This window comes from Drosophila serrata, unplaced genomic scaffold, assembly GCF_035046125.1.
Source record: "Drosophila serrata isolate PLE 108 unplaced genomic scaffold, ASM3504612v1 contig_362, whole genome shotgun sequence".
NCBI classification, from domain to species: domain Eukaryota; kingdom Metazoa; phylum Arthropoda; class Insecta; order Diptera; family Drosophilidae; genus Drosophila; species Drosophila serrata.
In genome coordinates, this window is record NW_028257260.1 from 2581871 (window position 1) to 2596811 (window position 14941).

At 45.1% G+C, this 14941-nt stretch overlaps 3 protein-coding genes across 7 annotated transcripts; 1 reads left to right on the forward strand and 2 right to left on the reverse strand.

The window, feature by feature from the left end:
• Positions 1-79: 79 nt before the first annotated feature.
• Positions 80-2329, reverse strand: LOC110191978 (Golgi resident protein GCP60). The gene is made up of 4 exons (XM_020963004.2): positions 2059-2329; positions 1550-1977; positions 853-1335; positions 80-789 (listed from the first exon to the last, which is right to left on the reverse strand). Exons 1-4 carry the CDS (start codon positions 2168-2170, stop codon positions 355-357), a joined length of 1458 nt encoding a protein of 485 aa, XP_020818663.2. The 5' UTR covers positions 2171-2329; the 3' UTR covers positions 80-354.
• A 42-nt stretch (positions 2330-2371) lies between these two features.
• On the forward strand, positions 2372-4495 carry LOC110191976 (putative RNA-binding protein CG14230). The gene is made up of 4 exons (XM_020963001.2): positions 2372-2656; positions 2717-3006; positions 3084-4188; positions 4252-4495. The coding sequence occupies exons 1-4, from the start codon at positions 2479-2481 to the stop codon at positions 4419-4421; spliced, it is 1743 nt and encodes a 580-aa protein (XP_020818660.2). The 5' UTR covers positions 2372-2478; the 3' UTR covers positions 4422-4495.
• meso18E (Myb/SANT-like DNA-binding domain-containg protein meso18E) lies at positions 4487-10415 on the reverse strand. 5 transcript variants are annotated; one of them, XM_020963003.2, is made up of 5 exons: positions 10350-10415; positions 9192-9677; positions 6646-7670; positions 5645-5713; positions 4487-5568 (listed from the first exon to the last, which is right to left on the reverse strand). In XM_020963003.2, exons 2-5 carry the CDS (start codon positions 9192-9194, stop codon positions 4953-4955), a joined length of 1713 nt encoding a protein of 570 aa, XP_020818662.2. In that variant the 5' UTR covers positions 9195-9677; positions 10350-10415; the 3' UTR covers positions 4487-4952. The 5 variants fall into 5 exon arrangements, with proteins under 5 accessions (XP_020818662.2, XP_086695291.1, XP_086695292.1 ...); XM_086839165.1 differs by having other exon boundaries at positions 10336-10382; XM_086839166.1 differs by having other exon boundaries at positions 10298-10382.
• Positions 10416-14941: the final 4526 nt, after the last annotated feature.

Sequence of the window (14941 nt, forward strand, 5' to 3'; positions counted from 1 at the left end):
TTATTTTATATCTTACAATATCTCTCTATTGCAAAGAAAACAATCATTTTTAAAAATCCAAAATACAAAATTTCGTCGCTTACAGTAGTGTCTTGTTATTTGTTTATTGTTTCAATTCAAATTTCATTTTGGACTGTTCTTTCGTCAGATTACAACTAAATAATAAATAAAATATGTACTTTATGCAAAATAAAAGAGATGGTGTCGCCAAGTTGGCAGCTTTTTCTGCCTAAAAGGCATCATCAACAAACCCACAACACCCAACACCAAACAGGGGACTTTCTGGGGTTATGCACATGGCATATAGGATTCATCTAAGATTAATGGATAGTAAATACACATTTTTTTGGCCTCTTAGCGTTCGTAGTAGACGCGGTAATACAGGGTCTTTGAGCGCCAGATACTGTAGCTGTTGTCGAACTTTAGCAGGTAGACGCCCTCGCCGGGATAGGAGTGGGAGCCCACGTACACCTCGTTGTAGCATTCGCGCCGATAAATGGGAACTATAATGGAGATGGGAGCCTTGGGGGCAACAGTTGGGTTGCTCATCGAACCGATGCCACCGTCGCCGCGGTCTTGCGACAGCGAACCCGACTCCAGGTCCTCGGTGGTAGACAAATAGTCCTCGTCCACACAGTCCTCATCCTCGTCACTATCACTCACGTGCACGGTCACCTCATTGGTCACGGGTTTGGCCCACTCGAAGTAGATGCCAAAACCGATGTCATAGCTATCCGTGGCAAACTCCCAGAAGATACACTTGCCGTTCATGTTGGTGGGCACGCGAACCTGCAAGTGCCAAGTAGCTACATGTGAGAAAAGCAAAGATTGCACGGAGAAGGGGAGTCTCACCGTCACTGTGTCGCCGTGTCCAATGGTGATGACACCGTCGCCATCACCGGCGGACACCTCAGTCTTAAACTGCTCGATGTCGGGACGCGTCCAGATCTTGGCCGGTCGTATCATTACATAGTCATCATACTCGTCACTGCCGTGCTGCTCCTGCACTGCCTCCTGCCCGTGAATGCCAGGATGGCCTTGCTGCTCCTCTGCATGCTGCTGCTGCTGCGTTTCCAGGTCGCCCAACTTCAGACCGGTCATGGCGTTGGACAGATCGGGAATGTTGTTGCTGCTGCCACTGTTGCTGTTGTTATTGTTGCTGCCAGAAGCGTTGTCCTCCTCCTGCCCAGCCTCGTGGCTCTGACTGTGCTGTTGCTGATTCTGGTTCTGCAAATGGAGCTGCTGCATGTACTGATGATAGTGCTCCTTCTGCAGCTGGTGGATAAGCACGGCCTGCTGCTCTGGATTGCCAGGGAATTGTTTCTCTGCATAAAGCTGTGAAAGGAGTGAAGGATTAGAGGGCAATACAGACAAGCAGGCAGACAGACAGGCCTGAGAACTAGGTCGTGACCCCCTTTCAATGGCAGGGACCGCCGCCAAGGCTGGTCCCAGCAATTACCCCGATATTTATCATTCATTATAGAGGAGCAAAACAACAGGTGTAGAAGGAGTGGGGGAAAAAATCAATGAGGGCCATGGCTATGAATACCTTGAACTGCTGGTATGTCTGCTTGTTGAGCGCGTCCTGCAGCTGGCGGCGCTGCAGCTCCTCCTTGTAGCCCTCCTCGAGCAGCTCTTGCTGGGCACGCTCCTGACGTTCATGGGCCTCCTTTTCCGCCTCCATGCGGCGCAGTTCCTTGCGCAGCGTCTCGTCGCGGTCCTGTCGCACCGCCTCAATATAGGGTCGAAAGGCGCTGCACATGGTGTCCAGGAGGTCGACGAACCCCTCCATGGCCTGCTCGCGCGTTATGTCGCCCAGAAGCTGCCAGTGCTGCTGCCGGTCGCGTCCAATCACGTCCAGAACGCCGAGAGCTGGCGCCCGGCTCGTATTGAACGGACCGAGTGCCGCCTGCTGCTTGAACGCGATCAGCTTCAGGTTGTCCTCATAGGACAGATGGATGGCCTTACCCGAGTTCTCTGCATAATATGGGTAAAGGGGAAATGGGAGGGCGAGCGATTACGTGGTACTGCGACGAAGCCCGAGTTCACTGCACTCACGCTTGTAGAAGGCAAACGCCAGGCGGTAGAGCTCCTGCAGGGGAAAGCCCCACTTCTCTGCCGGCGGTGACGCTGTGCTGGCCGTCGCTCCGCTGCTTGTCCCGCTCGCCATGTTGCCGTCGCTTGCGGATCTGCTCTGCCCTATGGCAATCCCGTTCTCCGGCAATTCTAAACTTTTCGCACAAAGAACAAAACAAAATATTAGAAGTATGTGACGTCTGCTGCGAGTGTGACCAGTTTTCGTTGCAGCCAGAAATGCTAAACATCGATGTCACTATCGATAGTTTCGATATTAAAAAAAAGAATACGTTTAACCATACTGTGTGTGGTCACACTGGCTGCCCGCCTACATTGTTTTTGTCCAGCTACTACACGTGCCGAGCGTACTTGATCCGTAAACTTAATTGTAACGTAGGAGCGATGGGCGGTACCCGCTTCTTCTTGGCGGATCTGCCAAGCCGGACCACCGAGGCAGACCTCAAGGGGCTGTTCCAGGACTACGGCCATGTGGAGCACGTAGACCTGAAGCGTAAGGAGCAGGATGGAGCCAACAAGGTGATAGCCTTCGTCACCCTGCAGACGGACGACCCCGACTACTGTAAGTCTTCCCAGCGTTAGTGGGTTCAAGTGGTTAGTAATCTCGGAATGGTCTTTGCAGGCGTTAACGAGCTCAACTGGCAAAAGCTGCACGGGACTAAATTGCGTGTTTCGCTGGCCAAGGAGTCCTTCTTGGATCGGCTGAAGCGGGAGCGCGAGGAGAATCAGCGGCGAGAGCAGGGCGAACCAGAGGCTTGGGAGCAGCCGGTGCAAAGCTCCCAGCTGCTGTCTCAGAGCAATCAGAACAAGCGGCGGGTTTTCGGTGAGGATGAGGAGATCGGCGACGACGAAATTGCACCGGAACTGCTCATTACCAAGAAGCGTGCCTCACACTCCATGCACAATGGCAGGGTAGGCATCCTCCATCCGCTTAACATCCATTTATTGTCATCTAAGCTGATCAACTTTCCCCCCACTTTCCGATGCAGATTGTTATCCAGCAGGAGCACGACGCAAAGCCGCTGCACATCATCGAGCAGCACCGGAAACCTGCAAAACAGCAGCCAGACGCCAAGGTTAGCAAGGCGGACCAGAAGCGTATGGAATCGCTGAACAAGATGCGACAGGAGCATCTGCAGAAGAAGTCTGCCATCCAGCTTGCACTATCAGTCGGTGGCCAGGCAAAACGGATCAAGTTTAGCGACGACGAGGCGGAGCCTGCGCCTGCCAAGAAGACGAAAAGGGATCTATTCGCCGACGACGAGGAAGGTGAGGAAAACGAGCAGGTAATACTGCCGCAGCACAAGGGTAAGAAGGGAGAGCGTTTGGTGGAGATGCAGAGCAAGCAGAGTCTGGATCCTCGATTCCGCATTACATCTACCTTTGTGGACGACGACGAGGAAAATGAGGCGGAACATGAAGAGGAAGAACAGCCAGCACCAGTGGAGAGCGAGCGTCAATGGCAGATGGACATTTTGGAGAAGGTGGTGGGACACAAAATAAGCAGCGCCAATGGAAATGATGGAAAGCCAGCAAAAAGCAAGAAGATGCTGCGCTTTGATCCGGCCAAGGAAGACCATCAGAAATTGGTGCGACAGAAGCAGCTACCTCCTGAAAAGATCAAGACGGTCAAGAATGACGCGGAAACTGTCGTTGGTGATGGTGGTGGTGATGCTGCCGCACCTGCTCCTGTCTCCAAGGCGGCCTTCTACATGGTTACCGACACGCTAAAGGATTCGCTCAATATGCGCGGCGAGGGTTTCAGTCTGCTGGACATGTTCGGCAAAGCTCCTGACGAGGAGGTGGCCAAGCGGCAGGACCAGCTAGAGAAGCTTGGTCCCGAGAAGATCCTAGTTGGCAAGAACTCCGCCTCGGCCAGCAAACTTCTCGGCCTGGCTGCAATCAATCCCTTTAGTTACGATTCGTCTGACAGCGAAGACGACGGGGAAAAGGATGCGCAGGGGAAAGAAGAATCGCAGCCGCAAGAAGTTGGCAATGAAAACCAGTTACCCGCAAAGAAAAAGACCAAGCAGAAGAAGCCTAAGATAAAAATGGAGTCCTTCTTCATTCCCAAAAACGATCCTCGGCTAAAGGGTAAGTTGTCCACTCTAGTTCTACTGTTAATTTTAATTTAATTTCATTCTTGTTATTCTGCAGAAGCAGCCAAATTCTTCAAGTCCGCCAAGAAGGAGGTGGATCAGGCCGACTACGACCAGGTGCGAAACCGGCTTAAGCTGCTTATTAGCAACAAGATAGCCAAGACTAAGAAGAACCAGCCCAGCAAGGACATTAAGCAAAAACGAAACAAGCGGGCGGTGAAAAATTGAAGCTGAGGCTTTCTCCGATATACAAGGTAATTGTAAGCATAGGTATTGTAAAATAAAACCACTTGTTTGTAAAATCGTACATCATATTTATCTAGGTTACAAAAAAAAGATGTGAAATTGTGTATTGTTCCTGCACAAAATGCATTTGAGCCCCATATCAGCTCCAACTAGATTGAGTTTAGGCAGAGCCTATGCTGAGGCTATGGCTGAGATTCCCTCCCTGGTCCATGCACTGAACCTTAAGTTAATTTAAAACAAAAGAGTATATAATTATTGGTGGCACAAACATTGCTATTCCGGCAATATTCCATATTAAGTTTCTCTTGTCCGCTGGCTCGGCTTGGCTCATCCATCTTCTAAGTAAGCGTGGCAATCTCAATTAAAATTCGAGACGTGTCTCGTCTTTGGCACTGTGTGTTGTCCTCCTTCTCCTCGCGATTTAAGGGGGAGTATGAGTGGAAGGTGTGAGTAGGTATAGTTCGAGCGTCTAGGCATAAATATTTGTGGCGGGTTGTGGCACGTATGCGTATTCTATGGCTGGCTTGCTCTTGCGGCTGCTGACTGGAGTCCTTCATTCTCTGCAGCTTCGGCGGCTTCGGCAGCAGCCTTGCTCAGGATCTGCCAATCGGGATCGTCGACAGGCGCATCGGTCGAGTGGGCGTCAGCGCTCGTTGAACAGTGATCGTTGTCCACGGATCTCCAAGGCGCGGGTGATGGATTGGCCAAGCGTGCTTCTTTCAGTGTAATTGTGGGATCTGCTGGCGGGACTATTACCGGCACCGTAACCACCGGCCCTGCAATCTTTCTCGAAATAGGCGCCGGAGGAGCAGCCAGCTGCGATTGCAGATGCGGCTGCAGGCGTTTCACGGCCAGCGCCTCAATGGCCACCACTGTACGCTCCAGCAGACCCATCAGCCGCTCCTCTCGCGCATCCATCCGTTTGAGTAACTCCTCGTCGCGTTTCTCACGCCGCTTGAGATACTCGATTAGCTCGTAGTTTGTGCTGTCGCCATCGGTCGAGGTGGACAGCTTGCGCTTCTTTTTCATCAGCGTGGATGAGGTGCAGTCGGATAGATGATCGGTGTCAACGATTACGTCCGGATGCAGGATATTGGGATCCAGACCCTGCGAGTAGAAGTTTTGGGCGCTGCAAGAAACAGGAATGTCAGAAAGAGAGTCGATGCCATGGCGTGTTCGAACCCCCCCCCCACCACTACACTCACCCATTGTAGTTCGATGGCATCAGTTGGATATCGTCCGGGTTGAACTCCCCCTCCGAGAGTGGCTCAGATCTGCAGAGAACAGAAATTAAGTGTGTGCCTTTAGTTTTTACACGATTTGGCAACTTGCCCAGGTCTTAATCGCGTTCGAGCCATTTTTTGACTCAAAGAAAATTAATTTGTAAATGTTCTTTCAATAATTGTTTCACAATTGTGATTGCTTTCCTGTCAAAAAAACTTTTAGGATTTCCAAATTTCTCTGGACCCTGTCCTAGAGTTGTCTCAGCCCTATCAATTTATTTTTAATAGAAGATAATATTACATATGCGTAATAACATTTTGATGGGGTTGGCAGGTTTTCTTATTTATGCAACAACATTAAATATAACATAACATGAGCTCATCTATAATTAAGAAATGCAGCAGAGAAGATAATATTCTGACTAAATGTATGTAATTATGTACTTTTAATTATTGCCATTGCGCATACGCAGCGTTGACATTCTTGTTAAAAAGCTTTGCATGGAAGGGTCGAGTTAAAAGTTTTGAATTTAGTGAAGGGACTAGTCAGTCTCTTTCTCAAACTCAAACTCATTCTTAAACTCAAAAACCATCTCAGTCTCTATCTCAAACTCAATCATTATCTCAAACTCAATCTCAATCTTATTTTCAATCTCAATTTCAAGCTCAATTTCTCTCTCTATCCATCTCACTCGCCATTTAACTATATTTCTCTCTTTCTTTCTGTATATCTTTCTATCTTTTTATCTCTATCCCTATAAATAGGAGTATTTATGAATACATAAAGCAAATACTAGTTTTTCTTTGAAGATGGAAAAAATTTAATTTTTGAAATTAATTTAAAACCTTAATCATAAATATTATCCCTTAGGTAGTAGTATTTATAGTACTTGCGTTTATGGAAAGCTCTAAAGATTTAATAGATACATAATATATCTTATTGTGATCCCCCAGATCATCCCTTGCAAACGATCTTTACTCACTTCATGGATATGTTGTTGTCATGCTGGCTGCTGTTCTGGTGATGCAAGTTGAGGGCTCCATTGGTGTGCTTCTCGAAGTCGGGTGCCTCCCCAGAATCATCCAACGGACCATGGCCCAGACCATGGGGGTGGCCATGACCCAACCCATGACTATGATTGTGGCCATGAAGGTGATCCTTAAATGCAGCCCCTTGGGGGTCATCCTCGTCGTCCTCCTCAGTCGCAATCTGAGGACCACCGGCATTCTGTCCCATTTGAAGCTCATGCCGTTTCTGGGCGGCCACAGCAACGGCGGCTGCTGCAGCAGCGGCAGCTACCTGTAGCTGGAGGGGATTCTCGTCATAGACGCCGCTGGGCATGCCACCGACACCGACACCACCATTGCCCGCACTGCCACTGGGACAGGGGACATCATTCAGCTGGGTTTCCACGAAGTGATTGGGCAGGAAGCGCTCCACTTTGCTCCCGCTCTGCGAGGAGTCAGTGGAGTGGGCATGCGAGTGCGTGTGGCTCTGGCTGAGGCTTTGCAGGAGACTGTGCTGGTGCGGCGTAAGGTTGTCCTTGTTGAGCAGGACACTGAGCTCCGCCGCCTGCCTGCGTCGCTGGTAGTAGGAGAGTTCGTTGTGGTTCTTGGATATGAGCGCTATGCGCTTGCCATTGGAGCCCCAGCACTCACCGCGCTGCTCCTCGATCTCCTTGAACAGGAACATGTATGGCCAGTTGCGGCGAACATGTCGCTCCGGATTCTTCTTTAGTTGTGTGTAGATCTTCTTGAGATTCTCATACCGATTGCAACATTGCTTGGCCGTCCGCTTTCGGGCGCTAAAGCGGTTGAGCACCTCGGCGACCATCTCCCAAACGCTGGCATGGTTCTTACGGTTGGACTGGAAGGCGCTCTGGATGCGCTCCGACTTGACGATATTCAGCAGGGCCACCGATTCCGGCACGTTGAAGTACGACTCCGGAGTACGCGGTGCCCGCTGATGGTGGTAACTGCTCGTCACCGGTGGCTGATTTTTTGTCTCCTGTGAATATAGACGATGAGTGATCAGAATAGAATGGCTGAATCTTATATATATATTTTTTTTTAATATATACCCTCTCTGGAGTTGAACACTAGTGCAGCTAATTAAGTGCAACATTAAACATAATTTTTTAAATGAATAAATAAACATGTTATAACTAAGAGCAAAAATAATCTATTCTAATCAGATAAGGATATGCTAAATCGATTAGTCTGGTGATGCTTCTCCTTCTGTCTTTTACATTCACTTTTAATTGGTATTTCGTTATTTTATGGAGTACAAAAAAAACGAAATCTTTAAATCCTGTGTTTAGTTAAACTATTTTTGTATGTACGAACTCTTACTATTTGTGTGAAATTAAATATGGGATTTGTGCTTTTTTAGAATAAACATTCTATATGTACTATAGATATGTGTAAACTGCAAAAAGAGTACTGTAACCTAGCCATATTAGATGGACTTTGCCCATTTAAATTTAATTTAATAATTAAATAAATAAAGCAAATCTTCTGAAGGTCGATTTGTATGACTGTTTGCTACACGTTTTTGATTCGAGTCCCGAGATCTCATAATAATTATAAGAATAAATCTTATAATAAAAATCCTAATTAAATGTTTAAGAAAGTCTTGTCTAGATAAATGTTTAGATTCTAATATCTGGTGTCTCTTTCTGCTAATTGTTAAAGACAAAATAAACGTGTCGTTAAGGTAAATATACTTTTTTCTATATCTGTAATTTATCTGAACGATACCAAGTAGCAGAGAAATGTTAACCACCGAATTGTGTTACAATTGAGATAAAAAGAAAGACAAAAGGAGTCTTCAGTTAGGACGACTTTCTAACGATAATTTATTTGGTATTATCTGTGACTTTTTTAGTAATTGTTTTTTAATTGTTATATTTAAAATAAGAACCTAACAGTGTATTTTAAATTTAATTCGATCTTTTAACCTAATGGGTACACTCAATCTCAGTCTATTTCCAGATTGACTGTATCTTTGCCAATCGGTCAAGTATATTTCCTATCTTCCCAAGAGAATATAGGGTATTTTGACTCCTATCTGAATTCAACCTACCAAATTTAATATCCGATCTTTGTGGAATTGGTGATGTGATGCCTTTTCATAGCTGTGAAAAAGCTACATAAACATTCATAAATTCCTATTTTACCCTCTTTCATGAATGGGCTGTTCTATTATTATTTCGGCCAGCAAACTCATTCATGCCTTCGCAATTTCTTCGAAAGATTAGTACGATGACTAACAACTGATCTGGTTGGGATAGAGATCGCGGAGTGTCGCATCATTACTGCACTGCTGCAGACAGATCATCCGTGCAATGGCTTCTAACATTAACATACCGAACCGATCCGATCTGATCTGATCCGATCTGACTTCCGAGTGTATGGCGATCACTCTCTCAGCAGATTCACGAATATCTGTATCTCGCCATCTCTCTGCTTCTCCCGGCCCTATCGCAGCATCTCCCTGGAAGCTGATCTCCGTGCGCTCTTTGCTTACCATTTGGGAATTCTGTCGTAGTCAGCGGCTTCTTGGTGACTCGTTCTCCTCCGCTCCTCGGTGCTCTCTCCTCCTCCACGTCCTCCTCCTGCTCTGTTCTGTTTTTTTTTTTTTTTTTTTTTTTTTGCTGAGAAAGCGTAACTATGAGATCTCTCTTCCCTTGCCGTCTCCTGCTGCTTTTGTCTTCTGTATGTGCTCTCCGCTATGGATTCTTTTCTATTAGCGGCGTCTCCTGTGGATGCCGGTGCTGATGCAGCTGCTCCGGGGTTTTGTGGTGTTCTTACTAATGCCAATACGGCTGTCTAACTGTTGCATTTCAAAAACTGTATAGTGTGAACGTAACGTAACACTTGTGTACCGGTTAACGGTTTACGATGTTCCGAGTAACTTTAACTGTACATGTGTGTGCGCATGCTTTAACCAGAGTTGTCTTTTTTAGAATTTACACTTTGGTATCATTTTTAAAATCACACAAGTTCTATGACACTAAAAAAAAAACAAGATAAACAACGATTTAGTAAAGCACAAGAAAAACCGAAAACGGAATCCACGAATGAACGCGATTTTTGTACTCTTTCTTTGTTGCTATTGTTATTGGCTGTGGCTGGCGTTACTCGCATTTTGTTGTTGACAACCAACCGACGACTATTAATATTTAGAAGTTAACCTTTTAGCCTCCGACGGCGGCTCATCGGCTATGGCTACGTCTACAAAAAAAAAACATTATACTAAAGTATAAAAAACAAAAACAAAATAACACACAAACGACGGGAATAAGGAACGAAAAGCAGAACGGAATAGAAATAAAACAAATCACGACATCAAATGCACATGTGTCCAAGCAAACAACACACGAGGGTCCGTTTCGTATTGCTCTAGGCATTTACAGTTTAAAGTTTACAGTTACTTTCGCCGAAGCTTTTGTTGTTACAAGTCCCTTGCCTCCACCGGATCTTCCTGTGATCGCCACTCACGCGCTTTAAGTCACGCGACTCACGACCAGTGCGAATCTGTCTCTCACTCTCGGTACCTGACCCCCCCCCCACGTTTTTCTCACGCTCACGCACTGAGAGAAAATCGGCACGCACTCCTCTCACTGGACAAACCGTTCTCCGTCTTCCGCCGTCCTGAGACCCCAACTAACCAACTAAAACTAACCAAACCAAACGAAACAACAACGAAACTGAAACTGAACTTTTCGTGGCGATCCCGTTGTCGATACTAACGGCAGTCGGCACACACACACACACACACACTTTCAGCGGCAGGTCACTCACACAGTCACACGGACGCTACTGCTACGATCGTTAGGCGGACGAATGCTCTCCTTTGCTCCTCCTCGTAGTGGGAACTCGGAACGGAGGACAGAGAACGGAACGGCGCTGCTCTAACTTGGTAGATTGCGGCGGAGAGACGATGGCGCTGGGCGATGTCTTCTCTCGCCGCCGTCGCCGGTGCACATGTGTGGCGCATACACAGCTGGGCACACGTGTGTGCGTGTATATAAATATACATAAATACATATGTATGTATGTCTACTTATAGAATCAGGCAGAGAACGCGACTACGGACGGGCTACAGCTACTACGGACGGCAACGTCTATGGCAGCACAGCGACGGAGCAGCAGCATCAGCACCAGCAGCAGCTAGCAAGATTCCCAATAAACCAACAACCAAAAACCGAAAACCAAGAAGGGAAGCAGTTACTCCGATTCCCGACTCCAGGAACCGCTCTCCCACTCGTGCTCTCTCTCAGTCAGCCATCGGTTGGGTGTGTGTGTGTGTGTGTGTGCGGGGGCAGAGATGGGGGATGGATGCTGCTCTACGAAGGGCCAAGTGGGAAGGAAAAATCGTAGCCTAAAAATAGATGCGAGTATGCCCATTGGCACCCCAAGTGGTCTGGCTCCGGTTGCCTTTTTTGCGTCGACTTTCGACTTGGGTTGATGATCTCCGTGGCGGCGACGCAACTGTAGCAGGACATCAGGGATCTAGGAAACATCTGTCACAAGTTGGAATCCGTTTTTCAAGTGGAAACTGGGGACATTTTGTGTCCCTGTTACCATATGAGAAAATCCACTTTACACATGTCCATTTATCTACTTTGAATATTATGTACAGGTTTCGAGTCATTCAATTTTAGAGGTAACTTTAAAGATCTTTACGTATCCTAACTCTTAGATATTATTTTTTCATTATTTGTATACCCCTTATGAGTTTTTAAAACTTTGGTTGTCATATAAAAATATTGATTGAAGGACTACGAAAGCCTAAATTTGATTGACTTCCGATACGATCCTATAACTAAATGTCATGATCAGTGACTAACCCATACCATGGAATATATACCATAAGATTGTGTAGAATATGTTTCTAAACTTTTAAAGAATTACAATGGATTATAGGATCAACTTCATTACTTTACCCTTCCGTTCCTTTATAATTGCCCTAGAAGAGGTCTATCAATGACCTGCATTTGCATATTATTCAAGTATACGATCCCAGTAGGATTTACTATATATGGTAAAACATTAGCTTAGTATACAAAGAATTTTTTTGCCTATAAGCATATGCAGATATATGCAATGACATCCGGACGAGTGTGTGGTACTAGGCGTAATCAAATGACTCTATTGTGGGCTCTGGTTTGAACCCTTTGATCCCGCTTTCCAAAAGTGTTTGACTATTTTCATTGATCAGCCTAGCCTGAGTCACTTTTATGGATCAATCTCCGAAAGAATGGTATCTGGTAATTTCCGAAAATGTTCGACTTTCGAGGTATCAGGATTGGGGATTGAACTTGTTGGCGTTGCTGGGGCCATACAACTTTTACTCACGGGCCCCACCGTTATTTTTAATTTTTAGTACATATACCATACACACACACACACACACACAATCACACCCGCTGGCAACGATCGTATTCTATTTGTAATCCAAAATAAGTGTATGTATCCGTGGCTGTAGCTGTAGCTGTATCTGCATCCGTACTATGTGGTTCGCTTTACGATCTCTCTCTCTCTCTCTCTCGCCGAACGCTGTTCCCCTTAATGTCTTCTTTGTGCTTCTCCATGGACTATATAGAACCCCGATCTTGTCCGATCTGGAGCACCAAAGTGTAACTGCTTGATTCGGACTCAGATCCGAATTCGGCGCAGAAATCCCAGGCACAGAGAGCACGGGGAATGGGCATTGAGTCGTCTCGCGCGTAGTTACGATAATCTCTGTACGCTTCAAAACAGTGTTAGACGGCGGTGGCGTCGGGGTTATCGCGGTTCCAATGAGTTATCACTGCAGTTTGGTAGTTGGTCCCTAGGCTCGACTTGGGGCACCATCTGTCATCTGCCATCTCGAAACCAGGAAGAACCACAAGCGAAGCGAACCATCTTTCCTACTGTGATTAGGAAATGCTAATGATGACCCCAATAAAAAAGTGTCGAAATAATTGTGTAAAAGTAAATACAGTTTACTAAATTTAAATATATAGAATAGAATAGCTATCTGCTACTGTAATATGAATTCGAAGCCAGCCGGACTGTTATCAAAGCCGGCATCTAAATTGACAAATGCTACTAGCTACTGGTAGAAGCTAAGATTAATAGGCTACGGAGATGGGACATTTGTGATGGGACGGGATTATTAATTTTAGCCATATTTTTATAGGGTATTTAGCTACAATTTATCATAAACATCTTCCAGTTCTTGCAATGTTTATAATTAAAATACCAAGTGTCTTTATTTGCACCAAGCTTTAACACATTCCTGACACCTTAATAAACTATAAACAAGGGTTTTGAATATATCATTTCATTGAGGTTTCATAAGTATCATCTAGTAATATCTATCTTTTAGTTTTTGCCTTCAGGTTGAGCAATTTTCCAAATAGTTATTAATTTAATGCCAAGTACAATGCGCATAGTATATGTAAAATCAGTATGTGTATTTCGCCCCGATGGCGTTGCCAAGAATCCCGTGGATGCTATGTATCTGTAGATGTATCTGAATCTGTGTTTTGTATTTTGTATTTTGTATCTGTATCTGGGGCCGTTGCGCAGAGTGCAAGTATCTCAGTATCTTTGCGCTTTATAGCTATTGGTTTTCGGTCGTTTCTCGTTATATTCCGCCGCTGTTGTTGGCGGCTGCTTTCCGTTTTGAAACGAAAATGAGTACAATGGTTATTTTTAGAACTAAAATTTTCTTGATTTTTACTCGTTAACATTGCTTACGCTCCGTTTCTGTAGTTGCTGTCCATCCCCGCCCCCGACCCCTTCGCCATGCCCATTTCCCCCTACCATTTCCCATTCGCATCCCCTCCTTGAGATTTCCTCGCCTCTGCCACAGCATCACGATCGTGGTCGTAGCTGTAGCTGCTATGTCTGTATGTGCATCTGTACGTCGGTATCTGTATGCCTGTATCTGTAGCTGTATCTGAATCTGCTTTAAAATCTTTTTCAGAATCTGAATCTGTTTCTCTTTCTGGGTCCGATGATCTTCAGCGTGGACTGTAGGATCGTTTCTCCCCCATCCCATTGGCAACTCGAGTAACATTAGTTTCGATAGTTTCAGCCCAACAAACATACCAACACACAGATGCAAACATGTGTGTACACTTGCAGCAAATTGTTATTTTGTTCCAAGCAGGCATTATTAGATACTAAAACATACCATCTGTAAAAATAAGTCTGAGATAGATAGTTGCGAATTGTGTAATTGGGAATTTAAAGGAGCCTTAGATGAAGATGAAGTAATAGTATTGGAACCGTACTCATTTCAAAAAGATAAATATATTTCCAAAATACTACACATAGCCATTAAACGAAAATACAGAATGATATAGATAGTTGAGGAATATGAGCTTGGGAATTTTAAGGAACCTTAGATGAAGATGTACCTTAACCCTTCTATTTGGGAATTTAAAGAAATAAGAAGAGATTTTGCTGAATTTTAATTAAATATATGTTCGTATATGAGAATTTGATAAAGCTCACATATATTAAGTTATAAATATTTAAATTTCTCTTCATATAACATATATTTTGAATACCATTTTCCATATCCTGCTCTATTGATTTTTTGAAGTGCATTCTTGGGCCGACAGATGGACAGATGAGTGAGTGCATGTGGCGGATTTACATGGGCTTGGATGCACACAACAAGAGCCCCATCAACACCAGCACCATCATCAGAACCACCAGTGGCAACCAGATCTATGTTCTCCTCTCAAGATATCCGCGGGGGAACGTTCAACGAACGTTGTATGCCAATGACAAGCGGCGACGAGAGTACATAAGATTTATAGTTGCTATTTTTAAAGCGGCGTATTAACAACCGTAGGCTAGGGACCAGACATCAGGCTACCACCGCGGATACGATCCAAACCGCTGCCATTCGTGGCAATATCTTAGCGAAGGAAACTTTTTAGATGAGAGGCATATACATATGTATGTATGTACATTTGTTCAATACGAGCGTTACATCGAATCTCTTTGAATATCTGCCTCTCCTCCGGCATAGTGGGAGGGGTTATTGAACTCGGATATTTTTCACTGAGACCTGAAACAGCTTATGCTCATTTTTTAATACGGAAAAATGATTTAGTATTCTAAGAAAGGGATTCATTTATATTACATATCTAAATTGTAAATGTAGGATTTCATAGAACTGAAATATATGACTAGTTATCCAGGATTATTCAGTTTTCAAAGGAAAGTTTAATGGTTGTCCTTTATAAAGCCCTAAAATTTAAGGAGACA

Coding starts and splice junctions, on each gene's coding strand:
- LOC110191978 (XM_020963004.2), bottom strand. CDS start 2,170: ATGGCGAGCGGGACAAGCAGCGGAGCGACGGCCAGCACAGCGTCACCG. Junction 1,978..2,058: donor GGCGTTTGCCTTCTACAAGC/GTGAGTGCAGTG, acceptor CATATTATGCAG/AGAACTCGGGTAAGGCCATC. Junction 1,336..1,549: donor AGACATACCAGCAGTTCAAG/GTATTCATAGCC, acceptor CTCCTTTCACAG/CTTTATGCAGAGAAACAATT.
- LOC110191976 (XM_020963001.2), top strand. CDS start 2,479: ATGGGCGGTACCCGCTTCTTCTTGGCGGATCTGCCAAGCCGGACCACC. Junction 2,657..2,716: donor GACGGACGACCCCGACTACT/GTAAGTCTTCCC, acceptor TGGTCTTTGCAG/GCGTTAACGAGCTCAACTGG. Junction 3,007..3,083: donor ACTCCATGCACAATGGCAGG/GTAGGCATCCTC, acceptor TTTCCGATGCAG/ATTGTTATCCAGCAGGAGCA.
- meso18E (XM_020963003.2), bottom strand. Junction 5,714..6,645: donor GACAACAACATATCCATGAA/GTGAGTAAAGAT, acceptor TGTTCTCTGCAG/ATCTGAGCCACTCTCGGAGG. Junction 5,569..5,644: donor ATGCCATCGAACTACAATGG/GTGAGTGTAGTG, acceptor TGTTTCTTGCAG/CGCCCAAAACTTCTACTCGC.